The sequence below is a fragment of the Pipra filicauda genome, unplaced genomic scaffold (assembly GCF_003945595.2).
Source record: "Pipra filicauda isolate LSUMZ 115617 unplaced genomic scaffold, ASM394559v2 scaffold11_size5308982_pilon, whole genome shotgun sequence".
Taxonomy (NCBI): Eukaryota; Metazoa; Chordata; class Aves; order Passeriformes; family Pipridae; genus Pipra; species Pipra filicauda.
The window spans coordinates 227,501-244,148 of NW_024103652.1; the positions used below are offsets into that span (position 1 = coordinate 227,501).

Consider the following 16,648-nt stretch of genomic DNA (forward strand, 5'->3'; position numbering starts at 1 on the left):
ATCTGTATCCTTGCACCAGTCAACTCCTGGTATTCAACTAATGTTTTCCCTCCTTTTCCAAGTATTGCACCAACTAAGTTTTCTGGCACTGCTATTTCAACTACATCCTTTGATCCATCTGTGGATTTTTCTGTTCCTAGGATGGCACTGGCAGCTAGGGGAGAAGCAGCTCCAAAATATCCATTGGTTGCAGCAGTAGCAGCAGCCAGGCTACCTAATGCAAATGTCCCCGCCGTACCACCAGCAGTGCTGCCACTGGCTGAGGCTTCACTCGCATAGGTGGCCAACAAATTGGCTGCTGCTGCTGCTGGGTTGGCACTGGCAGCTGCTGCAGCCAAAGCCCCTGTAGCTGCTGCCTGACTTAGGCCTAAACCTAATGTATTGAGATTATATCCATAGCTGGCTAATGTATTAAGTGCAGAGGTGATGGCCACCAGGTCATTGCCTGTAAAGCCAGATAAAACTGCTGGAAAGGCTGCCACTCCAGCAAGGTTAGCATGTCCTAATAGCCCTGCAGCAGCTGCAGCAGTTGGTAACACTTCAGCAGTGTTTGCATAAGGAGATCCGGTTGGATTGGAATTGGCCACTGGACCTGTGACATTGGCATAACTGATATTGAGACAGCTGCCACTCTGTGGATCCTCTTGTATCTTCTGGATGATAAGTTCAACAGCTTTTCGGTTTTGTTCAGGTTCTCCACTCACAGTGACAACCCTCTCTTGCAAGTTGATCCCATCAGGTTTCTGGGAAAGCTGCACCCAAGCCCCTGACTGCTCCATTATAGCCTTCACTGTAGCACCTCCCTTCCCTATTATCAGACCTGCTGTGCTGTTGGGAACTATAATCTTTACCTGTAATTGAAAAAAATATATATAAATAATACTTCTGCTTTGTGCATAAACACTATAATATTTTTGCTACCCTATAAAAGGAAGGAAAAGAATGAAGCAAGTTAGTTACCACGTTTTTTAAAAAAAGGTTAAAAAAATTAAGAAGAAATACAGCTCATCATGCTTTTTTAATGCTCTGCATGTTTCAAATGTAAAATACAAAGAATTAAAGATAAAATAACAGAAAAATCATATTTATCATTCTCCCACAGAAAATACCGCTTTTAGCATAGTACATTTCAGATCAAGAGATTAAGCAAATGCAGTTATTATACTTGTATGGAAAGATTATCTCAGATTGTATCAAAGCAAGTGTTGTCATCTGATTCCTCTCTTTCCAGGATAACATAGCAAACCAACTTCTTTGGCAAATTTTGTCTGAAATTCTTTACCTTCCTTTAAAATATCTATAGTAACAATAATTAAAAAAAAAAAATAAACAAAAGAAACCAAATCAAACAAAAAACCCACAACCAAAACAACACTTGGCTAAGCCATAAACAGATAAAATAGTTGATCTTGAACAGCACGTGATCTTGATTGTTCTACCTGCCACCCATCAGTGTACAGAAATGCATTATCTTCTACAGCGTATTATTATTCAACCTATGGAAGTTAAATTCAACAGGAGAGAGTATCTAAGTGCTGAGATTTTGAAAGAATAAAACATGGCATTTGTACATCTAAAAAATTTATCAAAACATCTTCAAACTAAGGGTATTTACCTATAAATCCTACCTTTCCTCCTGTTAAAACAAGTTTCAAACTGACACAGTATCATGTGTCAATCAATGTATTACCTACTGAGTTATGAGTGAAGTCCTTATGATGTTATCACTGAAGAATGACACCCAAGATAAAAATTCAATATTAAATGATATACGTAATTTTTATTTCTTCAGAATTTCATTGACATCAAAATAGAACATGTTCTATGGAATAAATAAAAAATTATCAGGTGCAGACTTTTTCTAAAGGTAATGTGAAAGTACGGTAATGAAAATATACGTAGTCCACCCATATATTAAATAATCCTATAAAACTAAACATCTCCATGTGTATATATTTATATAAGCATTTTATATACATATATATATATATACACACTGAAATGTTTTTTATATATATTTATAGGCACACTCTGTTTTAAGTCAGGATACCTCCTAGTCACTTTAAAATGTAGTTCAAAATATTTGGTAATTTGAAGGTACCCTTTTTTCTAGTTTTCTTATCACAAAAGAAACAACTCTTAGATTTGATTCTGTATTTTGTTTCTAGATATAAAATGTATTAACTAATTGCTAAATAGAATAATTGTCCAGATTTTTGATAAATATATTGATTTAAGGTGATTTGTTTGTTTGGGGTGTATTTGTTTTTGTTTTCTTTTGGTTTTGGTTTTGTTTGGTTTTTTTGTTTGTTTTAATTAACACTCTAAAAATGCAGCAGTGCACACATTTCATTATTACAGTTTTTTGCTGCATACTACGGAAAACATTTACTTGGCTCCACTGACTTAAGACATACTAACAGCTTCTGTGGGAGATTTTGACAACTGTGATTTACCAGGTCTTCTTTTATTTCATAACCAATGCACATACTACTGATCAGGTCAGGCATAAGTGTTTATGCAAATTTAAAAGAATAACCTAAGAACACAAGAAGCTACAAAAATACACTCTCATAACTATTCACATGACTACAGAAATAATGTGAATATTTAATATCAGGGCAGCATTGTTGCACCTGTAAAATCATAATTATACATGCAACACATGAAAATCCAGGTTACTGTAATATGGCTAGGATTATTCTAAAGGATTGGTATAGTAAAATAAAGCAATGATTTAATTCAGCTACAAAATTAAGAAGGAAATGTTCTCTATGCAACTAGAAAGATTTTCTCAATAAGAAACTAGTACTTTTCTTGACACCAACGGAAGTTCATTAGTTTCACCACTAACTGCCCTAGTTATTTGACAAATTATCTGACTAATCTGGGGAAAGATAAAGAATGATCTCTTCCTCCTTACTCACCTACTCCATTCCTGTCTAGATACGTTTCTGTGCTTAGCATTGCAAACTACATACAAACTATGATGTATTTTGGAAAAAAAAAAACAACTTGGATTTGCTGGACTAATATATGTTTGTCTGCATCTGGGATAAATAAAAATACTCTTTTCTAAATATCTCTTTTAGAAACAGACAGTTGTTTCTTTCATTGACAACTCTCTTAAATTGTATTAGTTTAGAAATATACCAATAATATCCTTTCAAATACAAACCCAACCAAGGTGAATATTTCACCTATTAACATATAGGACATCATTTTAAAATATACATGTATTAAAAATTTAGAGAATATGTACTATCTATCTTTATACTAGTTTATATATTGGAATATCAACTCTTTACGGCAAATACTGGTTGTGTTGTATAATAATACAGCATCTAACATGTTAGACCGTAACACTCTAGGTACCAGTACAAATGAAATAATGCAAATATAAATTTTTTTTCTGTTGAAGCCTAAAATTCATATGGCCACTGAGTTAAAAGGTAAAAAATGATACAATAAAATTCAAAAATTGAAAAACAAATATTATCTATTTGGTTTTGTTACCTTCACCACCACAATTTTATTTAAAGTACTTAAGTCCCTGACCATCAGGGAAATCAGACAGTGCACTTATTTTTCTTTTACAGATAGCAAGTTCAGAAATTGATTTGGATGCAGAAGTGAGAAATTTAACTGCTACCCAGAATAAGTGCTCTGAGCTATCCAACCAAGGTATCTTTGACTATGCAGGAAGATTAGGTTTCCAGGTTTGTGTGTATGCTCCTGGCTATATTGAAATTTGTGCTGCAAAAAATGAGAGTGAGTATCTAAAGCAATTATGAACGTAAGCTTAAAATACATATGCAATTTATTTTTTCAAATGCTATAGAAAATAAAAAATGGAAAGAACTCAAGCTTTATTTCATGTCAAATAGATTTTATAAAAATTAAGGACTGCAATTATGACATTTGCTTACTCACAAAGCAAATCAATTTCTTCCACAGGCATCACTATCATCCTATTTGCATTAGCATAAGCAAGTTCAAAATCAGGTTGAGCAAGTATAATACTTTTTTCCTGAAAAGGAATCAAATTATAACAATTATAAAAGAAACTAAGTAATTTCACTGCGTATATTTTCACTGAAACATGATTATATCTTTAAAAGTCTCAACAAAGGTGAAACAGTCCAAGTAACTAGGGACGTAAGAAGGGCTCAAACTGGAGAGCAGTTTGTTGGCCTTAGTTCCCAACAAAATCAGAGATTTGATGAAACTCTGCACTTCAGAGAAAGATGCTTGGTACTTGAGTGATCTCAGCCAGTGTCCAGAGACACAATTCAAACCACTTTAACTTAGCATTGGTGGCTCATATTTAGTCCTGCATGCTGAAAAATCCGAGATCCCTAAACTCTGTATCAGCTAATTTCCTAATCCTTTTCCATTTATTGACAACCCACTTGTATAAGCCCATGCTGCATTCATCTATCCCATCAGAATTGCCTAAAAGCCCTCCGATTTACCAGACTGAAAGTCTCAGCTCAGTTCTGTGAGCTGAATAGCATCTACTGTGGAATGCCAGATGTTTGGTGATTATGCTATGCCACTTTTCATCCCCTCCCTTATGCTGCACAAGGATAATCTTCACTGAGCAGTTAGGAATGCATGTGAACACAAGCAAAATATTTCCATTTTCCAATATGACCAAATCTGCACTACTACCTGTACTAATACCTCATGTCCTGTCTTTCCAACCCTCATTCCCACTCCTCTCATGTAAATACCTCCAACTCCCCATGGCAAAGTTCCCGACCCTTTCACTATTCTACTGCGTTATTTCCTTGCCCTCCTTCTCTCTGATGACATATGCTCTGGTTATATTATCAGTTCTCACAGTCTTTGGAGTTGGGGGATGGCAATCACAAACTAGCACCTTATGTGACACCCAGTTAATGCAAAGTATTTATGCTGGCAAAAAGTAGTGGGAGGATGAAATACATGTTGACTAGCTAGATAGCAAGAATTAGTACTAGATGTGGCTGTTCTGCCAGTTAACTGCATGTTCAGTTCAGAAAATATGGCTTTAACTTTTAAGTTCCACATGGTGGTATGACACATACCTGCACCAACTTAAACCAGAAGAGAAAAAGTCTCACCGATTATACAAAATAGTATCAAAATTTGGAAAAAACAAACCCATCAGTTTGACAGTAGAAACATTTAATTGCGTCATCCTATATTTCTTTCACCTCACAGAATTGTTTCTAAGAGATCGCACAGAGATTAATGAACCAAGGACCTTTTTTATCTGTTATTCAGGTTCCCTTTTTCCTCTTTTATTTTCACCAGTGTAATTACAACTCATTCCATGAATCTTCTGTAACAGTTGTTCTTTTTTCCTTCTATTAAATCTTTACTTATCTAATGTCATTTTATCTTCTCTTAACAGAGAAATATTTTACAGAAAAGATTCCATTTAATCTAACAGATTCATCCTAATCTGACACAATCCTACAATTTAGTCTCCCTAAAGCAAATAACTGCATTCCCTTAAAACTATATTTAAATTGCTATATTTCATTTCATCTTTTTTTTCCCCTGTCTTCATTGTTTATCAATTGCTTTAAACTCTTTAAAACTCCATCTGGGCTCTGAATTCTATACCTATGAAAATTTCATGCTATTTTAACTGCTCATATGACTACATACTTGGAGTTGGTGAGCGGGTGTTCTGAATGCATCAATTCCTGCAGAGAGAAGCCAATGAACAGTAAGAATCACCTGCTACTTCTCTGTGTGGCCAGCTAAACACACTGCTACACCAGGCTTGTGGGTAGTCCCATACCATCCATCCTAAATTGAAGTGGTCATATGATGAAAATCTGGGAGAAAAATCAGGAACAACTATGTGATAGGAGTTTACCGGAATCAAGCAGAAAGCCAACTGAGTATATTACAGGCAAGATGATGCCTGTATCAGGCAACGCTTGGAAAGTCCCTGGCTATATACCCACTGACAACCCCAAGGTCAAGGCAGCAAAAGCTACCAAAAGGTCATGAGTCATACTGTGTATACAGCAGGCAGACATACCAGGCTGCTCGGGACAGATGTTCATGTCAGACTAGGGCTCAGATTCCGACAGTAGGCTTACACAGCAAATCTCTACTTATTGCACATACATACCCCCAAGGAAGTTAGTGGAATTTCTCTCAGTAATTTCAATATCACTGGATTGGATTCCATTTATACGTATAGTGAAATATGAATTTACTTTTTCAGAGGTGCTGTGCACTAAACAAGTTCTCGATAGCTTGGTTCAAGATCATATATTTTGGGTTTAGAAAAAATATTTAGAAGGAATAGAGACTTCTTTTAGACACATCTTTCTAATAGTCTGCTTGATAATTATTTACAAAAATAGGTACATATCCATAAAAAGAGAAGCAGTACTTCATAAATTTAGCTAGATCTTAATGTAAATAAACCTAGACCATAAATTATTTGTCATCTTCCCTGATTATGTTTAAATTCTGCAAATGTCATTCCAGTTCAGTTTCTCTCTTTCTACAAAAAGATATCTAGTACAGAAATACTACGTGAACAAGTGCAATGGATTATGGATTATGCAATGGATTATGCAACAATTTCACTGTATTGCTTCTTTGTGTTATTTCTGCCCTCATAAATACTGTTTCTTTCAAGACAATTCAAAGTTAATTTAATCCATTGAAAAAATAATATTGCAACTATGAGTTCTATCTCAAGTTAAAATCATACAAAATTATTACAAATATAATTAATTGATAGAGCAAATAGATACTCTAAGATACTTGTTTGTATCTGCCCATACACTGCAGGAGGACTTTAGGCTGATTCCCACTCTACTGTTTATTACAAGTGTTTATTTTGCTCCAGTTCTTAGACCTCCTCTCAGCTGAAGTTGCATTTATCATTGCATTTTAGTCACAAAAACTATCATGCAATAGAAACCTGACTTCAACTTAAATATTCAGGAACAATTTGCATCTGAAATCACAAGGCTTAGAAACTCAGAACCAAGCTGGAGAAATACTTACTCTAGGTAAGACTGTGTAAGGAAGTTTTGCACAAAACGCTGCTTTAATTTAAATCTAGATCACTTTTCAATTAGCATTTGATATTAAACCTTGACTCTTCGAGGTACTAAAAAAAGTACCTCCCACTTCTTTTAGTAACTACCTAATTACACTTCTGCCCACTTAAAAGTATGAAGATTATGATTTTTCTTTCATGGTTTAATTAAAGATATAATTTGGAATGTAAGTTTCTCACAGCAGGGAATTAGCAAATCATGTCTAAAGAAACAGGAAAAAATTATCTGGTGTCTGCTTTAGTTGCCACACAGAATGTGTGTGTAGGCTCTAACTCATAAATAGAAAGACTTCCACTCTCAAAATCAGTTTTTTAATAAATGTGTGCACATGCAAGTTGTGTACGGAGAGAGAATTGCTAAAACAATGTTAATTATACAGGTGGTTGATTCTATGGTATTATCTAGTCCCTAAGAAAGTATTATTAAAATTTTATGCACACATATGCACACATAAAAATCTGAGTAGTTCCATAAGTATCCCTCATGAAAACATGATTCAAAACACTGAGAATGGAGAAAACCAACTGCTCCATGAATTCTCTATGATTCATAGTTTTAATAACATAGGGAAGAAACTTAACTTTTTAAATTTTTTTCTCTGTAGCATAAAAACAACATTTCATATTTAATGCATTAATATTTCATAAGTTTCAAATTACATTTGTGGAGAAGCGTGATGTATTTTGAGTAGCTTCATTTATATTTTTCACTTTTTTATAATTAAAAAAAGAAAATATGAGCTGGTTACATACTGAATTATACAAGAGAAAAAATTAATAGATTTTCACTGAGTTGCAGAGTTAAGCATTATACATCGAAAATTACACATATATATTGACTGTGCCATTGTTCAGATGAAACATCTTTTAAAAAGACAGAAAGCAGGCATACTAACAGCTCTGCCCAGTAAAGTCTGACACTTTCAATGACAGTAGAATGTGTTATCGTTTACAAATGTTAACCCTATTCTCTTGTTAAATTTACAATAGTTTCCCCTTCCCCTACCTAAAATCTTCCATTTTTCTTTTCCTTGTCTAATTTGTTGCATGGCGTTCTATGAACACCTACCAACCTCCCAGAGTCAAGGATGGATTTCACAAATGCAAGAATATTTACAGTACTACTGAGTATAGCAATTGGGGATACTTCTGATTGAAAGAAACCATATAATGTAATTTCATTACTGGAATTGCTGAAAAGACACTTCCCAACACAAAATAATCTGCAAAAAATGTAGATAATGTACATTATTTTAAAAACAAATATGCCTCACTGATGTTATCAAGAAAACACCCACTGTTTTACGTTAGACAGGATCTAACTTATAAACACTTAAAACCCGCTCCAATTTCTAAAGGGAATTGATCTTCCTGGCAGAAATAGGGGCAAAGGTCATGTATTCCTTTTTTTATGTTTTCCCAGTCAAAAAATCTGTAGAGCATACTTAAAAGGCCACATCCATGAGCTTTACGTGTATTCACCAGTAGCAGATTAGCCATAAACTTGCTTTGAATGATATGCTATAGTTTAACTAGAAAACTTATAACTGATGAGAAGCAATTGCTGGAAGAAATCCTATAGCTGAAACATACAGGAAATCTACTAAGATGTTAATAACAAATCTTGAATGGCCTATAACCAGGCACTAAGGACTCAATTTTCCATTGACTTCCAAGAGACTGATGCTTCCAATTTTTTTCTTTTTTTTTTTAGTTTTTAGGTTTTTTTTTTCAAATCTTTTTTTTAATAGCCATCGACTAGCAAGTCGAAGAGAAAGCTAGCAGTGTTCTTAAATATTCCTTTTACTGGAGTAGAATTTTTCAAGATGAAGATACAACGTTAACATGACATCACAGCTATTAACATGCTCAATTTTCAGTATAAACTTCAATAAATGTGGCTAGAATACACAATGATGTCTTTCTAAAAGAAATCCATGCAGAAAATTATATGTTGTAGTTACGCTACTTAATTAAATTCAGAGGAAAGGATAGTCAATAAAAATATGCAAAGGGACCTGCTGTTTCTCTGTCAACGATGCTTTTCATCAAAGCTGACTAAATCTTGAAAGCATGGAAAAATTAAAACCAGGATATTAGAAATACATTGAGATTTTTATGCATTGACATTGCCGGCCAGATTACAACATTATTTTAACAGCATACTAAACTTCATCCAAATTAATTTAGGATTTAAATCCAAATTTAAAATCAAAAACATATTTCAGCATTCCTAATAATTCATTCAAAATCAATCTCTGAAAAACACATTTTAAAATTAACCTATCTATCTGTAGGACTGATAGGACAAAAGAAGGCTAGCACTTTTACTTTGTTTTTTAGATTACTTTTGTCACAGTTGATTTCTACAAAATATGTAATATTATCATTCAACATTCATTTGGCAATTCAGAACAAAATTTAAGTTATCAACTATATATTATCTGCAGGAGGCCTCTCTTTTTAAAGCTGTGGAATTAAGGTGAGTCAGCAGAACCATTTCAATTCTATGGCATGGAAAATAAGGATTTATAATGACCATTAAAAAGAGGAATTTCTTTCCTGCTCAAAGTTCCTTGAGATCTTTTTGTGGGAGGTCAAAAGACAGAGATTGATGATCAGCAGGAAGAACTTTATGGTTACTCATATCGACAGGTTTGTGATTCCCAAAGGAAGAGGGTAAAGTGCGCAGAAAATACGACAGTCGTTAGTACCTTACTTAAAATACACTGTCAAGTTCCATATTTCATATTTATATGCTCAAAATTAGTCCCGAATTTTACTATCACAACTATCATATTCTGATCATTTCAAAATTGAAGTTTTAAGTGAGAATCATTGGGACTGAAAAAATGGTAGATATCAAAAGAAGGGGGTAAAAGAAAGTGCAACTAGCTGAATGTGCTCTGTCTAAAGGAACACCTTTGAGTCTTCATGATCATAAAATAAAATAATAATACTAAATCCTAACATTCTCTCCTACATTAACTGTAATTAAAGTCCTGGGGCAATTATTCTATTCTCTATGCTTCTTGGCAAAAAAAAAGTAAGAGGAAACACATATGAATTAAAATCCTTGTGGTAACCCCATTAATGACTCAGGTCCATGAAAATAAGAGCATATTTATTCATGTTCTCACCTACAGAGTTCTGTATTGCTTCATGGTGTTTTTCATTCTTAAAAAAAAAAGTGGCAATAATGATGAAATATTTTCCTAAGAGCAATATAAATATAATTTTTCTCATGAGCTCTTTACTGAAAAAAACACTTTTCCTTTAGATAAAAACACATAAGGTGATAAGCCAAACAGCCTTTAAAAGGAGGAAAATTTTAAATATATCATCTAGCTAGGTAAAACAATTTAAAAAAACCAAGCCAACCCCCAAAAAAACCCAAGCCAAAACAATAAAAGTTCTTCTCACCATTCCCACAGACATATGATTTGATGCAAAAACTTAGAGAAGTGTAAATCAAGTAAATCTGAAAGCATCTGAATATATATCACTACTATATATTCTTTTATGTATACATACACACACACACACTTCTGTATTTTGCATATGTACTTCTATATGAGACTCATAACACTTGATTTACTTTTTAGAGACCCTCCTATTGTACTGAGTATCTAGCCAACAGCTTCATCTTAGGTAGAGAGTACAGGAGCTACTTATTCAGCAGTGCCTCTTTAAATCATTTGTTTTCAATTCAACTGATTCTAAAAACAATGAGGAAAAACAAACCCAAATGAGTCCATATGGAAGATATGTTTGTATTCTCAACAGACACAATGAATGGAACCCCTGCTTCTTCCCATGCCCATCAAGTCTTAGAATTTCACAGCTGCAATCATGTCAGACATAAGTGTAATGCGCAGAACTAAATGAAAACTCTCCTTGTTTCAAGATCATGGAATAAAAAACCCACTCTCTTACAAATTATTTCAAGAGATTATCCAACCTTTCCTGAAAACCAAATTTATGCCATTAACAATATTGAGTAATTTAAACAATGTATCTTTTATCTGAGAGGTATCCTGTCTATATTTATTAGCAGATATAGAGGTAAGAAAAGACTGAAAGGGGCATTTGTAATGGTGTATCTTGACCTAACCTGGCATCAGTTTAGCACATGCATTTTTCTCATAGATCACAAAACCGTAAGGTAAAATGAAAAGTAAAACTTACAATACCATCAGCCAATGCACATTGGAATGATAAATTACTTATTACATTTATAACTGTATGAACATGGTAAACAGCAAAAACTAAAGATGACAGAGAAGGAAATTTAGCTTCTGCAAAATGAACCTGGTCTAGATGAACTATCTAGATTAACAGAGCCAAGGGCAATGGCTACTTTGCACCTCCAGCTTTGCAAGACAGCCAGCAGCAGAAACTTGATCCTTTCTGTATTAAATATTGCTTCACTATTAAACTAGAACTTTGTTTAACTAGAACTACTCAGTGAAATTCTAGGGAGGTTAGCTCATAAATGTCATTTGAAAATTGTTTTCAAATGAGAAAGGAAGGACAATTAAACATAAAATATTTACATAACCATATCTCTCTAGGTCATGAAAAATAGCTATTATTAGAAATTTTCATTAAAAAAATGACGTAGTTTCACTAGTGTGGTTTCACTAATGGGTGGCCACACCTTAGGTACTCTATCCAGTTCTGGACTTCTCATTTCAAGAAAGGTATTGAAGCGCTGGAGTTGTCCAGAGAAAGGCAATGAAGCTGGTGAATGGTCTAAAGTCCTATGAAGAGCAGCTGAGGGAGTTGGGGTTGTTTAGCCTGGAGAAAAAGAGGCTTAGGGGTGATCTTATTGCTCTTTACAACTACCTGAACAGAGGCTATAGCGGGGAGGGGGTTGGCGTCTTCTCCCAGGCATGTAGCGACAGGACAAGAGTACATCGCCTCAAGCTGCACCAGGAGAAGTTCAGGTTGGACATCAGGAGGAATTTCTTCATAGAAAGGGTGATTAAATGTTGGAATGGACTGCTTAGGGAGGTGGTGGAGTCACCATTCCTGAAGGTGTTCAAAAAATGACTGGATGTGGTACTTAATTCCATGGTCTAGTTGACAAGGTGATGTCTAGACCTGATGATCTCAGAGATCTTTTCCAACCTAGCTGATTCTGTGATGTCTTCAAACTTAAAAAAGCGCTACTACAGGACTCCATAACTCTCTAATGCTAATAGAGTCTTCTGACAATTCAGTTCAAACCCTTCCTCTCAGAGCCTGACATTATGCCTCTGACAAGGATTAGAGAACAGAACTAGATGATATCAAGCTACTGGCCTTAGGAAATATATCGTAAGCTGTAGCTGGCTGGCTTAGTACTTAACATTCACCCCAGCTGATTTATATGTATATCTTTAATTTATAAGTCTATGTACTTTTTAGTTAACTCTTTTAAACTTGTAGTTATACATTTTTAACCAAGATAGCCACAAGGAAGCAGTAACTACTGCTGAAACAGAGAAAAAATACTGGAATAAGTGGAGGCAAGACAGAAATTACCAATTATTTGAGTTAGCAGAAACAAAAAGATTTATAGGTGCTAACATAGGTCAGTTATGAAAGTCAAACTAGCTTATAAAACCCCTTTATAAGAGACAGTTGAAGGTACAATTGTGTCTTGTTAAATGTGAAGATCCTGAATTTAGATCAAACAATGTGTAGCTCAGTAGGGAAAACTGTATATATTTATTATTAAACCACATATTTTAAAACCATATTATTTCCCCACATCTATACTCTGGACTATATTTCTCATACAATGGGAATCTGTGGAGACAAATTTCATTAAGGAAAACTGACTATAAACAAGCACTAGGCATAAGCAATACTTGAATATAGATTAACTAACACAGGTGCCAAGCAGGGTATTCTAGGACCAGGCCTAATCATGTCTCACTCAACTTACATCTGACACGTCAGAAAAACATGGTACTGCCTTTTCTAGCTGTACAGGATTTGTCCTGGTGTGACAGTAAGCTCTGTAAACCCAGTGTTTCTTTCCACATTCTCACACAACCCTTGATCATATAAATTCTGAACTCCTTTAAGAGTCACTAAATTAAATTCCAAATAGTTGAAAACTTGGGAGTCTAGTCTCATGTGACTGATACATTACACAGTAGAGAAACATCAATAAAGCCATCCAAATTTGTATTCTGGAAATTACTTTGACCTTCTGTTTTCTCTGGATTGTTCAAAGAGCAAAGAGGGCTAAGTGACTCTTTGCCTGTATACCTCAGAATACGGTTGGCTTTTACAGCCAATATTTGATGAAACAGTGTATCATCAAATCTGAGTATTAAGAACTCAAAGTCAAAGCTAACCTTGCTTAGACAATAGAGTTACATGCTGCTAGCATTCACTCTAGCTTATATGGATGGACCTTGAACACAGATACATCTGAAACTTTATAATATACTATTTATTTTCATTTTGTATTGATTAAGGAAGAATGTTTAAAACAGTTGGAACAAAGAAAATTAAAAAATTAAAAACACCCTATTGCAAAGCACATTTGAAAACCTTTACCATATTTTGGCAAAGAGTGTATCTTTTTGAAAGGGGGATGAAATGGGAAACTAACTGCTTCTGATCATTACCAAGCATAAAATCCAAACAAGATATATGAACATGGAATCCCATTTTCACTTACAGGACTGCAACTGACAGATAATTCATGACATCCTATGAATGATAGCAGTATTCAGAGACTTAGCAGTGAGAATCTACATTTTTCTCCATGTCTCATGAATGTTCCTGACATTTCTCCTACCTGTAGGAAAGGAACAGTATACAGTGACCCCTAAAATTGTTTTGCAGTGGGAGAGGAGATGAAAGGAAACAAGAAATATGAACACAAATAATTACCTACATAGTTGCCTAAAGGGGAAAAATTGAAACAGACAATAAGAAGTGTAAAAAACCCCAAACTGATTTTCAACTAAGATTTTTTAAATTGTTATTTAGACATCTTTATAGTATCTAAAAAGTATATATAGTTTAAGGAGACAATGCAAACGAGCGCTGAGCTCGGATACTCCACAATAATGGGAAAAAGTGGTCAATGAGCAAAAGAAATATATTAAAAGTAATGTATTAACATAAAAACCAGGAAAAAAGTCTACAGTTAGTCTGTGGAGTATAGGTTAATTCTGCTTAAGAGTTTGCCATGAAATTAAGCATTTCAGCTGAAAAGAAGCAGGAAAGGTTACCTCTGAAGCATTGGAACCTCTACTGGAGTCCTCTCGCATGAACAGAGGAATAATTCTCCCTAGCTGTTTCTAGATATATTATCTCAAACTTTATTTATTATGTGCCATGCCATAGTTAACTTGTGATCAAGAAAGAAAATCTGTCTTATTAATATTAAGAAAAGGTCACTTTATAGAGATATAACATTGATAAAATTATCTACAAATGTGAAATGTAAGGGTTTTCTCACTCTTCTAGAAAAAGAATTGTTTTCCTAACAAGTAATAGGTACTTTCATTCAACCTTGTTACAGGTTCAATGGGGAGTCAAAATTATTACTGGGTAAGTCTGTGAAAGCAATAGCAACACCTAAACAGAACTCTGAATGCGAAGCTGAATAATTATGAAAACTGAAGGTGAAAGTCATTGCTGAGACTTAACCTAAAAGATATGCTATGTTGAGAAATTACGTGAAGAATTTTTCTGTATGTGACAAAAGTATATCCTAAGTTTGGGGACCTTACAGAAAACGTTCGCAAAATACAGGACCTATTTCTTCAACTCTATTCCCCTAAACATCATGATAAGGTTCTTACAGTTACCATATGCTTCTGAACACCACTGACCACATCAAACCTGACTTCCTTCTCATGCATCTGCTTGTGAATAAAAAAATTAGTTGGATTCTATAATTAGAAGAATGTATTTGTTTAATACACTAATAATTTAATACATGTGTGGTCTTCATATATTTAAAATTTTACAATCCAGTGTACTAAATACTTTAGTGATGGGTCCATATAAAACACCATCTATTAGATGAAGTGTCTTTCAAACAACATATTAGTTTTGCCTGTGGAACTTGGACAGCGTCTTCTAATGTAAATAAAATGGTTGCATTTATCACAGACCAATCAGATAGGCTGACAAAAGGCCGAACAGTTATCTCAGAGAATTACTATGGCAAATATTCTTAACAATTAAATTAAAGTAATAACAGACATTCAATTTTGTAGCACCTTTTATCAGAATGCTAAATAACTTTATATTGACTTTGATTTGAAATATATGGTACTGAGATTTGGAAAGATCAAGTGATACATCCAGTATCAGTCAATCTGTGACAGACCTTAAAACAAAACAGATCTGCTCAACAGCACTATAACAATTGATATTAAAATTAGGGAATGAAAAATAGATGATTACAGCTAAAATATCTGAGACACAATATTTTAAATAAGCCTCACATCAAATTGTTAAAGGCAAATAGAGATAATATCTCACTGGCCTATGATGGCTGTAGGGTATCTTAGGATCATCATTAAAACTCGCTATTTGTACATTAAGATTAAAGTACTGATAAAAAATTATAATTTGAAGCTGCATATTATACATATTTTAAAAATCCATGTCCTAAGGATAACAGAAGACCGAAACGAAGCTTTCTTATTTTTTCTTCCACCACCCACAACAAATCATATATCAAATATGAGTTCATCAACCCTTTAAAAGTTGTCAGTATGCTTTACAGACAAACTCTGTTTTCAGATTCTACCTTTATCTGAGGAATGAAAAGACTATACTTCTGCAATTAATTTTACAAACAGGGGTAGGATGGTTCTTTAAAGTCAGAGAGGGAGATCATGTACATAAATTATTAAAATTTAGAAACATCAATTAATGTCCCAGTCTCTAGTTTTATGTGTACTATTGCATTACATTGCAACCTATAGATTTGCATAAAATAAAAAGATAATGTAAGCTAAAAGCACAAATTCCTAATATTAGGTTTGTAACAGCCATATGTTTGTGCTGTACCTGCTGGGTACAGGCAGTACCAAGAAGACTGGCTCAGTTCCATCATGTGAAAAGGTTGAAAAGTATTATGTATTACAGATATTGCAGCAACCAGAAGAGATAGTTATGCTTTAAAAAATATAAACCTTGAGGACTGAATGAACAAAATCTACACCTATCTGCACACCACAAAATTTATATTATGCTGTACTAAATGATAGAATAAGAGTTTCAGGTGCGACAACAAAGCAGCAAAATAGAAGATATAACTGTAAAAAATACAAATGTCATGGGGAAAAATAGTGCACTAAAAAGAATTGAAAATAAAAGGTTTACATAGTAAGAAATAGACACAAAGTTTGCTATGATAAATCCTGTTATATTACTAAGCTTAAGCCTATCTAAACTGTAAGGCAAGGGGAAAGGACTCCTATCCATCTCTCTCGTGACTCACTCATAAATGGGAATGTGTGTTTTGGCCTTTTATTCTCTTAAACCAGTAGCAAAGCTCGGTAGTTGTATCAATCTCATAGAAAAAGGAGGATT

At 34.0% G+C, this 16,648-nt stretch overlaps 1 protein-coding gene across 3 annotated transcripts in view; it reads right to left on the reverse strand.

Moving 5' to 3' along the window:
• Positions 1 to 16,648, reverse strand: part of NOVA1 (NOVA alternative splicing regulator 1) — a 142,226-nt gene that overhangs the window by 2,225 nt on the left and 123,353 nt on the right. For all 3 annotated transcript variants that reach the window (XM_027746124.2, XM_027746123.2, XM_027746122.2), the window contains one exon: positions 1 to 851. This exon is cut by the window's left edge and continues 2,225 nt beyond it. In XM_027746124.2, coding sequence (XP_027601925.1) covers positions 1 to 851 — 851 coding nt within the window. The remainder of the gene's footprint in view (positions 852 to 16,648) is intronic.